This window comes from Psammomys obesus, unplaced genomic scaffold, assembly GCF_907164565.1.
Source record: "Psammomys obesus unplaced genomic scaffold, mPsaObe1.curated_primary_1811, whole genome shotgun sequence".
Taxonomy (NCBI): Eukaryota; Metazoa; Chordata; class Mammalia; order Rodentia; family Muridae; genus Psammomys; species Psammomys obesus.
In genome coordinates, this window is record NW_026585504.1 from 15,027,756 (window position 1) to 15,041,475 (window position 13,720).

General features: G+C 40.1%; 1 protein-coding gene across 3 annotated transcripts in view; it reads left to right on the plus strand.

Annotated features, from left to right (window-relative positions):
* The window catches only part of Ubr1 (ubiquitin protein ligase E3 component n-recognin 1), a 126,990-nt gene that overhangs the window by 103,272 nt on the left and 9,998 nt on the right, over nt 1-13,720 (plus strand). For all 3 annotated transcript variants that reach the window (XM_055628158.1, XM_055628035.1, XM_055628084.1), the window contains exons 38-43: nt 1,996-2,063; nt 3,052-3,202; nt 7,250-7,334; nt 8,697-8,830; nt 11,151-11,259; nt 13,323-13,379. In XM_055628158.1, coding sequence (XP_055484133.1) covers nt 1,996-2,063; nt 3,052-3,202; nt 7,250-7,334; nt 8,697-8,830; nt 11,151-11,259; nt 13,323-13,379 — 604 coding nt within the window. The remainder of the gene's footprint in view (nt 1-1,995; nt 2,064-3,051; nt 3,203-7,249; nt 7,335-8,696; nt 8,831-11,150; nt 11,260-13,322; nt 13,380-13,720) is intronic.

Consider the following 13,720-nt stretch of genomic DNA (forward strand, 5'->3'; position numbering starts at 1 on the left):
TAAAAAAAAAAGAAATTAACATCAGCTGGGTGGTAGCACGAGTCTGTAACCCCAGCACTCGTTAGGCAGAGGCAGACAGATCTCTGTGAAGTCAAAGATAGCCTGGTCTACAGAGTGAGTTCCAGGACAGCCAGGACACAGAGAAAGCCTGTCTTGGGTGGGGGTCAGGGGAGAATAAAAAGAAAGAGGAGAATCTCTTCTCCCTTAGTTTTAAAAGTAATAGCTGTATTGGAGCTGGAGAGATGGCTCAATGGTTAAGACTGTGTTGTTGCAATAAAAAATTTGTTTTGGGCTAAATAATATTTATCATTGCCCTAAGATTATCACGGTGGTATGATTTAACCTGCTAGCACAAAAGACACAGACACCTGTTAGATTTTATAATTGCCTTAGTTACCTGTCTGTGCCTACCTAATGTCTGTTTTGCTTACTATATGCCCTGTTCCTAATAAAGGGCTTTGTTTTGTATTTGTTGAACAGCACAGAAAACAGGACATGGGAAATGAATAAGGGATATTTTACATCTTTTAATACAGAATTTTACGAGAGATGTTTACCCCCAACTGATTCCAGACAGCCCCAAAGCACTCAGTACTACGAATATATTGTTATTAAGCAATGGCCTCATGCTGTTTTCAACATTTATGGTGGATATTTGTTGTATAGGTCACTTTCAACCTGTTTGTTGCTTTCAAAGCTTACCATAACACATATTTATACACTTGTATTGCTCTGTAGGTCAGAGACATGAAAATTACAAAATGCATTAGCTTTAGTTGTAAAAGCTGAATACAGGGGAAATCTAAGGCCAGTAAGGTTGGTTGTTACATTGTTCTCTTAAAGACAGACTAAATAGGCATGATATTAAGCCAAGTCCTAAGTGAGTCCAAGGTATATTATTAACTTGGTTGTAAGGTCCAGTTAAAGTTCCACTCTCTTTGAGAGCAGGAAGTATTTTCATTAAAAGTCTATACTTCCTCCCAATATAATCCATATAATCTAATTTTGTATAGGAAAGTTTTCTTTTCATTTTCTCCCCATTTTTCAATCTATTTACCTATCTGTCTGTCTGTCTATCTAACTATATTTATTTTTTTTTTGTGTGTGCATTGGTATTTTGCCTATGTATATGTCTATATGAGAGGATCAGATCCCCTGGAACTGAAATTACAGACAGTTGTGAGCTGCCATATGGGTACTGGAAATTGAGCTCAAGTTCTCTGGAAGAGCAGCCTTTGCTCTTAACCACTGAGCCATCTCTCTAGCCCCCCAGGAAGGTTTTCTATGTCATCAGTTCCTTTGCAAGCTCTCTCTGCTCACCATCCTAAATCTGTTCACGTACAGAACATTTAGGAATGTTCAGTTGGTGGAAAAGTGATAGAGGGAATATTTTTATAAAAGCTATTCTTCTGGGGCAGAAGTTAGTTAGCTCTAGCATAACATACATAACACACTGGCTTCAGTTGCTTGTACACAAAGCAGGTCATTCATTCAGCATTTCAAAAGTGGAACGTGGAGGCTGCTAGGGAGTGAACCTGAGCCTCACACATGGTCAGTATGTACCCTTGTTTCTAGCAAATATTTCTTGAGCAATCTCTATTTCAGTTTTTCTCCTAAGTTTTGTTTGTCTTTGGTCTTTTGAGTCAGGGTTTTTCTGGTTAGCACTGGATGTTTTGGAACTCACTCTGTAGACCAGGCTGGCCTTGGACTCACAGAGATATACCTGCTTCTGCCTCCCGAGTGCTGGGATCATATGGGTGCATCACCACTGCCTGGCCTCTCCTAAGTCTGACCTTTCAACTCTTAAGCTGTGTAAGACTTTCTAGTGCCTTTTACTGTTAAGTTTTCTTCTCATTATGTCAACCATATCTTAAAAGTGTGATACTAGTTTCTTGTTCTCTAGCCCCATTGTATTTTCATTTAATGCTTCCAGTTTGCATTTTATTCAAGCACGTTACTGCCTCACTGACTGAATTACATTCCCTTTTGTTTTAGTTGTTCTTCCTAACCTACAATCAGAGGATACACCATACCTTCTATCTGTAGATCTATTTCATGTTCTGGTAAGTGTCCAGTAAAATGATTTTGAAGTCACCAGGTTTATAATTTCATGATTTTTCTTATTTAAATTTATACATTCTGTAAAAATAATACATTTTTTATGTCCAAACTGTTAAACTTTGGTGCTTTTCCATTCTTTTTACAAATACAGATTTCATTGAGGCAAAAGTACTTTTAAGATAAAAGCACATTTATTTTTTTAATTTGTAATTGGTCTTATAGTTGGTTATATTTGTTAATACATGTATAAAAAACTTTTTCTGATTCTGTTATGGTTCCTCCCCACTTCCTTTTTCTAACTTGTTTATATCATATGCAATGAATTATCATGTAAGCTATAAATTAAATATAATCATTAATTATTTAGTGATAGAGACCAGACCGTAAGTACATGGTCGTTTCCATAAAACACCTGTGGAGAGGTGGCAACTCTTATGAGTTTTATGTTGAACTTTTCTATTTTTGCAATCATCTTATTATTTTAACCCTGTCCTAATAAGAAAACAGTGGTAAGGTTTAAAAACATGGGTTTTGTGGGTGTTGGGTTAGCCACCCCAAACTGCCATTTGTACCTTATGATCCAGGTATGTACTCAGTAGCTATCCCCCCAACTCTCTTTTGGGTCCCCTGGGGAGTCTTCAAAGGAAGGCTAACAATTGGACCTTGCCTCAGAGTCTGCTTTTGTTGGATTGCAATGAGGTGTGTGTCAGTGTTTTTTTAAAGAATCTTCAGAATCACACAGTAGAGAACTACTCCCTATGCCCACAATAAGTAGACTCAGCTAAGGGATGCTGTTTGGTGATGGCCTTTACCTATCATTTATGGTACATTATAATTATAGTCTAAGATACTCTGTTGAGTATAACTAGGGAAAATATGGTGATTATTTAAAAAAAAATCATTTGGTACCCTTTACATTTAGTTAGGAGATTAATTTGTCTTGGCCTTTCGTGGTTAGTTATCCTGTTGGTGTCCATTTTCCTTTCATAGGTAGGTGCTGTATTAGCATTCCCATCCCTGTATTGGGATGACACCGTTGATCTGCAGCCTTCAGCAGTTAGTGCTTCATATAACCACCTTTACCTCTTCCATTTGATCACGATGGCACACATGCTTCAGATACTTCTTACAATAGATACAGGTAAAGCTCCCATCTCAGTCAGTGTTGACTGTAAGTAATATTTTTCCATGCTTTATTGGCAGAATGAATTATGCTTATTTTTAATCATATTATGTATTTCTAAGTCTTGTGTTATGTTATGTTATTTATTCACATATTTCTTACCAAATGTTACTTAAATAGGTAAAGGCAGAATAAACTGAAAAGGCTAATTAGCTGAAATTATTTGATTGTGGAGGGACTGTTAGGACCCTTTTCTTTTCTTCCAAATTCTTCATTGTCAAAGTCTCTCCAAGTTTATTCCTACCCACACACATTCTGCCTTTCGCCAAGCTTTCCAGGAACCCATTCTTTCATCTACAATGATAGTATGTTTCTTACCTTATAGCTACAATAATAGTATGATTTTTACCTTATAGCATTGCCATAGGTGACTTTATTTCATAGTTATTTGTTGCCCATTCCACTCCTTGCCCAGCTTCTCCTTTCTTTCCGTTCTTCCTTTCTCATGTGTGTTTCTCGATTACAGCGTACACTTATATTTCAAAACCATTCCTCTTAGCCTCAATTATCTGGCAACCTTTGTTCTCCCCTATAAGTACTCATTAAGTGTTTTTGAATTATGACTCAAATTACACGAATATAATATAACATCAAATTATAAGTTTCCTTTTAGCGTCAAGTCCTAAGTAGCAGATGGTAGGTGATGGCGTGGAAGGTAAAGTGTACTTGCTGTGCAAGCGTGAGGAGCAAAACCCACACAGAGGCTACACAGGTGTGTGGGTACCACGTTAGGAGGCTGAGACAAAGGTCCATGGAGCAAGCTGCCTTGCTAAACTAGCTGGAATTGGCAAGCTCCAGCTTCAGTGAGAGACCCTGCTTCAATAAATAAATAAGTGGGAAGGGATCAAGGAAGACATTCAGTAAGCTTTGGACTTATACATGCATGCACAACATGCGAACACACACATACATATAAGCATGTATACCATATATCATATTTGTACATGTCAGACAAACAAACAATAAATAAATAAGTGAAGTCTGGGTCTATATAACAATAATTAATAATAGTTACTGAAAAGTCAGGTAATTTAAAGAAAAATCAGATTAAAAAAATCATGTTAGAGAGGACTGGAAAGATAGCTCAAGTGGTTAAAGCACTGGTTGCTATATCAGAGGACCCAGGTTCAATTCCCAGCACCTATATGGCAACTCCCAACTCTGTTAACTCCAGTTCTGGGGGATTCAGCTCCCTCTTCTGGCCACCATAGGTACCATATGCATTTATTTCACTTCTAGAGAGAGAATCAATGAAAACTAAATATACTTTTACCATATGATGATAAGGGAAAATTTGGAAGCAGCCAGAGTAGCCATTAGTTGATTGATAATTTGTTGTACATGTAGACAGTGGGATATTATTCAATTCCATAAAGAAATGAACTATCCAGTCCTAAAAGTGTGTAGAAAAGATTTGAGTATATATAATAAGTGAAAAAGGCCAATGTGAAAGATACTTCATGGGTCCAACTACTGGACATTCTGGAGAAGGCAAAACTGAAGATACTGTGAGCAGAACAGTGACGTCCATGGGTGAGGAAAAGCACAGAGGCAGTGAACTAGTCCTTATAACATATATATATATGCATATATATGTATATGCATATATATATATATATGCTGTCCAAACCCATAGGATGCAGAACATCACGAGTGAACCTGAATGTACACTTTGGGTGATAGTCTTGACTCAGATGAGGGTGACCATCCAGCTCTGTTCTACCCTTTCAGTACTGAACTAGTTCTTCAGGACTTTTGCCTCTCTGCATGAACTGTTTTCAAATACCAGTTTTATTATTTTTAGTTATATGCATATGGGTTTGTGTTCTGAATGCAGGTGCGTATGTGGGCCGGAGGCATCAGAGCCTCTGGAACTATAGTTACAGGAAGTTGTGAGTTGCCTAAAGTCAGTGCTGGCAACTAAATTTAGGTCCTCTGGAAGATTGGTAAGCTTTCCTAACCACTGTTGCCTGGCTTAACACTTTAAAAACAGAGTTTCACCCTAGGTCAGTCTGTTCTAAACTCTTTGTAGCCCCAGGCTGACTTTGAACTCCTGGCAGATGTGAAAAGTTACAGGCATAAGGCATGACTTTGGGTTCAACTTAGAATCAGTTTGTCAGTATGAACTTTTGGTCAGAATAATTGTTAGTAATACACATATAATAAACAATGTGGATGTTGGTACTAGGAGAAGTTCTGCATGTGTAGGATCAGAAATATATAGACTTCTGTATATTTTGCTCAGTTTTGCTACGAACCTAAAACTTTTCCAGAACAGTTCAGTTCACTGACTTACGAGTGTATATGTATGTGTTCTACACACATTTGTGTGAGTGTGTACTTGTGCATGCGCCTGCTTCTGGAGCTAGAGGTCAGTGTTAGATGTTTTTAATCACTCTTCATTTTTGAGGCAGGGTTTCTCAGCGAACTGAGAAACTCATTGGTTAGGCGAGGGTGGGTAGCCAGTAAGTTCTGGGGACCTGTCTGTTTCTGCTCAACCGTGTGAGTAGCCATGCCCAGCTTTTAGATGGGTGCCCAGGATCAGAACACAGGTTTTCATCCGTGAATGACAGGTACTCTATCTCCTCAGCTCAGTTAACTGATGAAAAGCAAATGAATATTCTTATTACATATATGTGTTTGCCAAACTCACTAAACGGCTTGCTAGAACTCATTTCACTGTATGTAAAATTCACTTTATCCCCCTGTCCCCCCATGCATATTCACGTATACAAACTCACACAGACATACATCTACATAATTTATAAATTATTGTGGTTTTTATGCATATGCATGTTGCTGGGGATTGAATCCAGGTTCTAGGACATAAAAACATACATTCTACCACTGAGCAACACTTCACTTTCCCCCGGCCCCTGCAGCCCCAGACAGGGTTTCTCTATGTGTAGCCTTGGCTCTTCTGGACTCTTTGTAGACCAGCTGCTCTCAGAACTCAGGAAAATCTGCCTGCCTCTGCTTCCTGAGTGCTGGGATTAAGACGTGTGTGCCGCCAACACCTGGCCACTTTTATCTCCTAACTTAAATGTAAAAGCAAAACAAAACAAAATATGTTCCAACTTAAGTAGACTGTTGTATTCATTTATTTATTTGTGGAGGAAGGGATGCCTGTGTGCCATCATGCACCTGTGAGGTCAAGACAGCTCAGAGGAGTTAATTCTCTCCTTCTACTTTATGGGTTTTGGGTATAGAATTTAGGTTGTCAGACTTGGCAGCAAGCGCCTTTACCTACTGAGCCATCTTACCAACCCTGTTGACAACTTTTAAAGATGAAGTGTGTCCTTAGATTTTTATTTAGAAAATATGTCAAAGGACTGCGAGTAACTTTATGAACTTTCAAACGCATTGATACATAGACAGTTTGAAAACAATAGCTCTGTTGAAGTGTGCCATAGCAGACTGTCATAGGAAACTACAAGGCAGGCATTTTTACCTCCATTTCTACACAGTAAAGCTGTATTGAAGCCGAGGGTTCTAGTGTAAGAAACAAAGCAGTTACAGGATGTTCTGGAATCATGAATTTGAGGTTTAACACACTGGTTAGAGAAGAGATTCTTTTGGGGGAGGGGGTTGGGTCTATGTTCTCTTTTTTTTCCATTAATTAATTACTTAATTTACTTTACAGGTTTCCCGCCCTCCTCTGTTCCCAGTGCCTCCTCTCCTCTCCCTTTCTTTTTGAGAAGGGGAGGCCTCCGTAGATATGAACCAGCATATCAAGTTGCATTGGGACTAGGCGCATCTTCTTCAATTGAGACTAGACAAGGCCATCCAGTCTAGTTAGGGGGAAAGGATCTGAAGGCAGGCAGCAGAGTGAGAAACAGCCCCTACTCCCGTCATTAGGAGTCCTAGGTCTGCCCCATTCATGCTGTCTGGTTGCTGGTTCAGTGTCAGTGAGCCCCTATGGGCCAGTTAACTAACTCTGTAGGTGTCCTTGACCTTCCTGGCAGGGAGCAAATTTTTAAATCTGCCCTGCAAATCTGTCTCCAGGGCTCCCGCTTGTTCAAGGTGAAGAGGACAGTGAAGAGGCTCGCTGTGCATCTGCTTTCTTGGCAGAAGTCTCACAGCATACCGGGTGAGTAGCAGTCCCCTGGCCAGTCGCCCTCAGCGTCCCTTCAGTAAGTTCAGGTCTTTGTTCAGGAGTTTGGCAGTGTACCTTTCAGCCATTTTAATTCTTATTCTAAAATCAGCTAAGCCTCCCACACATACACACACACACACCCAAGACAGGGTTTCTTTGTGTAACCTTGGCTGCCCTAGACTTGCTTTGTAGCGCAGGCTCTCCTCGAACTTACAGAGATCTGCCTGCCTCTGCCTTTGCCTCCCAGTATGCTGGGATTTCAGTCGTGCGCCACTGCACCACGTTTATTTTGTTATTTTCATTTGTACCATAGGCTTATAGCAAAGAAATTTACTTTGATTTTTACCTTGAGGTAAAGGGCAGGAGATTAAAAGTGTTTGTTTTAAATAAAAGTAGAAAATAAGTTGCCTTGTTACAGTGACCATACCAGGAATGTATGTAAATAGTTAAAAAGATTTTCATACTTTTATTATTAACATGGGAACTAATTTTCCATTTATGTTTTAATGTGTATATACTATGTACTCACTATATATCATTTATACAGGTAATTTAAATTTACAGGAAAATTGAACAGAGAATAAAAATATTCATTTTTATTCCTCCGCACACATGTTTTTTATTATGGTGGCACATTTGTTAGAACCAATAATGTTGACATGCTATTATTAGTTGAAGTCCATAGTTTGCATTATTTTTGTTTTGCTCTTACAGCATTATGTGCCAGGGGTCTTGTTGCTCTGCAGATCACTGTCAGGTTTAATATAGGCAGTAGGAACAACAGTCATTTTTTAGCATGTCCTGTCTCTCTCTCTTTTTTTTTTTTCTTCTGATTTCATTGCATGGGTGGCGTTTGTTTTGTTTTGTTTCAGTAACAATGGGGATAAAATGAAAGCTTTACAAGCTTTGCTTTACATTGCAGGGAGAATGTTGTGAGAATCCAGATACTTTAAAGTGCTTTGTTTTCAATTGACTTTTGTTTTGTTTTGCTTTGTTTTTATCATCACCTAAGGAAACAGAGAGTGCTGGTATGCTTTTGAGTCTTCCTGGCAGAGACAGCCCATGCCCATGGCAGTCTTTGCCTAATGTTCATCAGGCTCTAGTTTCACCACCTAGCCCTGCCAAACAGGAAAAAAAAAGGAATAAAACCCTACCTGGTTAAAAATAATTTTTTTTTTAAGTTGTGGTTTTCTTTAAGGGAATGTATATACAAAAGCTATTAGCTAACTAAATACTTTTTTTTTAATGCTTAGAAATTCTGTCATTAACTAAATGTGGTTTAAACAGGGGTTGTGTTTAAAATCTGGTTTCAATCTGGTAAATATTCTGTTCTGTTCTGGAATCATTGTTTCTTAGCTTCATTGGGTGTGGTGCTCCTGGCTGGTATTTGTGGGTCTCCTTGAAGAATGGCATCATTCCTTATCTTCGCTGTGCTGCATTGTTTTTCCACTATTTACTTGGGGTGACTCCACCTGAAGAACTGTTTGCCAGTAAGTAAGAGACTGCAGTCAGAGCAGGGAATGGAGACTTGTCCTCCCTGTCCTTGTCTTCATGAGTAAGCCAACTGCTTCTGCCCTTAGCGACCCAGCATCTGTGTTCGCTCTGAACTCAGGTGCACCTGCCCAGGCTTAGTTACAAGTGAGGCCAAAAAACAGTTCGGTCTCATAAGCGGCAATTCTGCTCTTGGTTCCTGTGTATATATAGTTAAAGTCCTGTGGTTATTAAAATACCTGCATACAAGGGGCAGGAGAGAGAGCACAGCAGATAACAGTGCCAGCCATGCAAGCCTCATGACCTGAGTTCAATCTCCCACCCCATGTAATAAGCTGAATGTAGAATGGCAAGATAGTTCAACAGGTAAGGATACTTGTTGCCAAGTCTGACAGCGTAAACTCACTCCCTGAAACCCACATAGTGGAAGGAGAGACTAACTCCTACACATTGTTCTCAGACCCGCAACGTGCGCAGTGTGGTATAGTCATGTCCCCCCTTCAGTAAATAAATAAATGTAAAAAGTAACTGTTTGGGAGGGAGGACAGGGGGTATTGAGACAGGGTTTCTCTGTGTAGCCTTGGCTGTCCTAGCCTCGCTTTGTAGACCAGGCTGACCTTGAACTCACAGAGATCCCCTGCCTCTGCCTCCCCGAGGGCTGAGATTACAGGCATGCGCCACTGCACTCAGCTCAAAAAGTAAATAAATTTTTAAAAAACAGATGTGGTGGCAAGCAGTTGTAATCCCAGCACGTCTATGAAGAAATGGGAGCAGATACTGGAGAGTCACCCTGAAGTCTGTGGGCCAGCTAGCCTGGAGTTCCCAGTACAGCAGCAAAGCAAGACAGACCGCTTCCACACCTAAATTTTGTCCTCTGTCCTTCACATGGAAGCAAGCACATGCATGTACATGCACACATGCACAAGCATGCATACAATTCTTTAAAAATACCTATATGCGAGTTGGTAATTTAATCCCAGTACTCGGGAGGCAGAGGCAGGCAGATTTTGATTAGTTTGAAGGCAGCCTGGTTTACATAAAGAGTTACAGAGTTTCTAAGGCTATACAGTGAGACCTTCTCTCAACAATAAAGCTACCTATTTGGAAAATATGACTGATAGCATATACAGGAAATTAGAGATATTTGTTACCTTTGTGGAAGAGAACTGTTTGTCCAGGCAGGAACATGGCTTTATTTTATACCTTTATTTGGATTTTGAACATATAGCTATATTTAAGAATTAAAAGAGTGATCAAAAAAGGCCTTCTGGGGCTGGAGAGATGGCTCAGAAGTTAAGAGCACTGGCTGTTCTTCTAGAAGTCCAGAGCTCAATTCCCAACAACCACTTGGTGGTGCACAACCATCTATAATGAGATCTAGTGCCCTCGTTTGGCCTGCAGGCATACATGCAGGCAAATATTGTATACATAATAAATCTTTTTTTAAAGGGGGGGCTTCTGAACATCAAAAAACATGTATATTTACCAATAGCACCACTTTCTTCTTAATTTACTCATTTATAAATCTAGATGAAAGCAGAGAAGGCTTCCTTACTATGTTCTCTTCATAAGAGTCAGAATATTTGTTTGATTTTAAAAGTGACCAGAATTGTTGAATCATTTTGTCCTTTGAGAATGAGGTCACTTTGAATAACTGTTAACGTCCTTATCTTGAACGCAGTTCACTAGGCTAGGTATGATCAAGCTTTGTCAGGGTTCTCTATAAAATAGAATGTTACTCTGTGTTTAATTTCCAGTTCAGATCTCTTTCTGGCACACACAGAGCTTATCCAATAAGCTGTCATACAAAATAAAGTATTTTCTCTTGTTAGGATGCAGGTAAATATAAGGAAACATAAATATGCATGGTATAATGCCAAATGGTGATGAGTCCTACAAAGAAAAGTAAAGCTGATTATGACCAGGGTCGGAACTCTTGGAAATAAGTAGTCGAGGAAGACTCTTCTTCAAGGAGACATTAAACAAAGAGCAGCATACATGGGATCGAGCTGGTCAGAGAGTTGAAGAGTGTTTTTACTTAAGTGAAAATCAGTATAAAGGTATTGGTTGGTATAGTAAGAGAACAGTGAAGATAAGATTCCACCTGGAAATCTCGTGGGCATGGAGGTCCAGGAGGTAGCCAGATGTGTGTGCTTTAGCTGGGTCTTTATGCCACAATAAAGGCTTTGTGAGCTAGGGTGTAGCTCAGGGGTAGAGCGTGTCACCAGTCCTCAGCAAAGTAAACAGTGAGGGAGCTCCTTCGACACTCAGTAGATGAGAATAATGCGCTCATTGAATATATCTTGTTATTTCTTGCAGACTCTGCTGAAGGAGAGTACAGTGCACTCTGTAGCTATCTGTCTTTACCCACAAATTTGTTCCTGCTTTTCCAGGAATATTGGGATACTGTAAGGCCCTTACTGCTAAGGTACTACGGGGCAAATGTGATTGATGCATTTCTATCTAGTTAAAAATTGTGTTTATTTTAATTTTGGATTGGTTTTGAGACAGACTTTTGCTGTGTTGACCTCAGACCCTGCTCTCAGACTCCTCCAGGGCTCAATTTGAATTGTTTATGATTTTGAAAGGGTCTAACATAGCCCAGATTGGTCTGACTCCCTGTGTAGCTGAGGATGGCCTTGGACTCCTGGTTCTCTTGTACTGCCTTCTCAATGCTGGAATCATAAATGGCGCCACAATCAGTGCCTTTCTCTGTAATTTTAAAATCACTTTTAAAATCAGCTTTTTAATTGATTAGCATTGACTACAGAGGTAGGAAAGGACAGAGATTCTTAATCCACACATTTAAGGAGTGAGTTAAGACTAGTCTCTGAGGAGATGGGAGTCTTACTTGCTCTTCCATGGTTGTTTAATTTGTTTTCTGCACAGTTTGTATTTTATTCCAATCTTAAAACATGGTGGGGAAAGGGAAGTACTAGTAGATAGAATCACAGTGAGGACACACACACACACACACACACACACACACACACACACACACACACGTCTTCAGCCCCAGGCACCTTATAAACCAGGCATGGTGGTGCAGCACATCCCTATAATCCGAGAACTCTGGGGGTAGAGGCAAGAGGGTTAGAAATCCAAGTTCATCCTTGATTACATAGCACATTTGCATCCAGTTCTTAGGCATGAGACCTTGTGTAAAAGGAAAAAAAGAATGTAAGCTGGAAGAGTATTCGAAACTGCAGAGAATGCGGTAGAGCACATGTCAGGAGAATGGCTGAGAGAGAGACTAGCACTGAAATGACCTAGAGAGTCATGTATGCCTCCCTTTCCAAAGGACTTCCTGCCACAAAGGATGGTGGACCTCTTGTTTCCTGTCTGTCTCCCAGCCTCCACTTTCCCTACCTTCTCTCTGCCTGCACCATTTTATAATCAGTTTCACTGTGTCACTCTCAACACTCTCCCATGATTTCTTTATCCTGCTTACTTTTCTTCTTTTTGCTCATACCCAGGTCAGAAATGGGTGAATGCTAGCCTGTTTCTTACTACAAGTCTTATGCCATAGGCTCTGTGTCAGGTTTTCTATGTTACTTCTTAATTTTCCATGGCTGTTGTGGTCTCCCATACAATCAAAATGAATTGTTTTTAGGAATTAATGTCACTTTTTTTTTTTTAGTACAATCACACAAATTTTACTTTTATACTCCCAGAGTAGCTAAGCTTTGGATATGCTATCTTAATTTAAATGTTAAAAATTCTTTCAAATAGAGAGTCCCTACCATTTGTGCTATTCCTGGTACTGCTGCCTCATGTCTGCTCCGCTTTGTAAGGCTCTGAGGTGGCATCTCAGGGTTCTTTGTCATTTGGCTTCAGCTTAGGGTTAGCTAGTGGGAGGCACCAGGAGGGTGCTGGAAGCAAGGAAGAAGAAGGAAGTTGGAGTGTACTGGCCACCTCTCTCTGCCCTCCCCCCCACCCCCGGGACATCTTCAGGAGGGACTGTGGCTCTTTTGTGGCTCTAGTTAGGCCTCCAGAAGAGCCTGCTGTGACCCTGTTACCCACTGGTGGCTCCTACCCACAGCAGTGATGCCTCTCCATCCTCCATCCCCATCTTGCACTGGGGCAAATAGTTTAGGATTACTTGCCTTTTTGTCTCAAGGGTGCTTCTCAGCCCTTATAGCACTTCTCTTCTCTGAGGATTGGATCTAAAGCCTTGTACTAGGCAAGTACATCACACCAAGCTGTATGCTAAGTCCCTATCACTTGTGTTGCTACTTCCTAGTATTAAATCTCTCATTTAAATTGGCAGATGATTTTTGTTCTAAAGACTATAGTTGACAAAACCCTTGAAAAAGAATTTAGAGGAAGGGAGAGAAAAGGGACAAGATACAAACTTGTGTTTCTTTTTTTTTTTTTTTTTAAGATACAAACTTAAAGACATAGAGTGGGGAACATGAAAGGACAGAATTAGAGAGGACGGCTGATGTGGTGAATCTATAAATCCCCCTCTTTTCTTGGCTTCACTTACAGGTGGTGTACAGACCCTGCCTCCCTCAATGCTTTGAAGCAGAAAAGTGCGGTGGTCAGGTTGGTTTTACTATTTAAGTCTTTTTGACACATCCAGAACTGTGTTTCTGAATGCTTGGTTGGTTTGTGTTAATGTCTAGTCTGTCCACTTTATTCTCAGTTTGTTTCCTGTGTATCTTTCTGTTGGTCTTTGCCAGACAACAGGGTCTCCCTGTGCTGGTTTTTCTTGGAAATGGTATCTTTTCCTTCTTAGTCAGAAGCCAGACAGTGGCAGGCCTGGTCTCTAGCCTGGTCTACAGAGTGAATTCCAAGACAGTCAGGCTACACAGAGAAACCCTGTCCTGAAAAACCAAGTAGATAGATAGATAGATAGATAGATAGATAGATAGATAGATAGATAG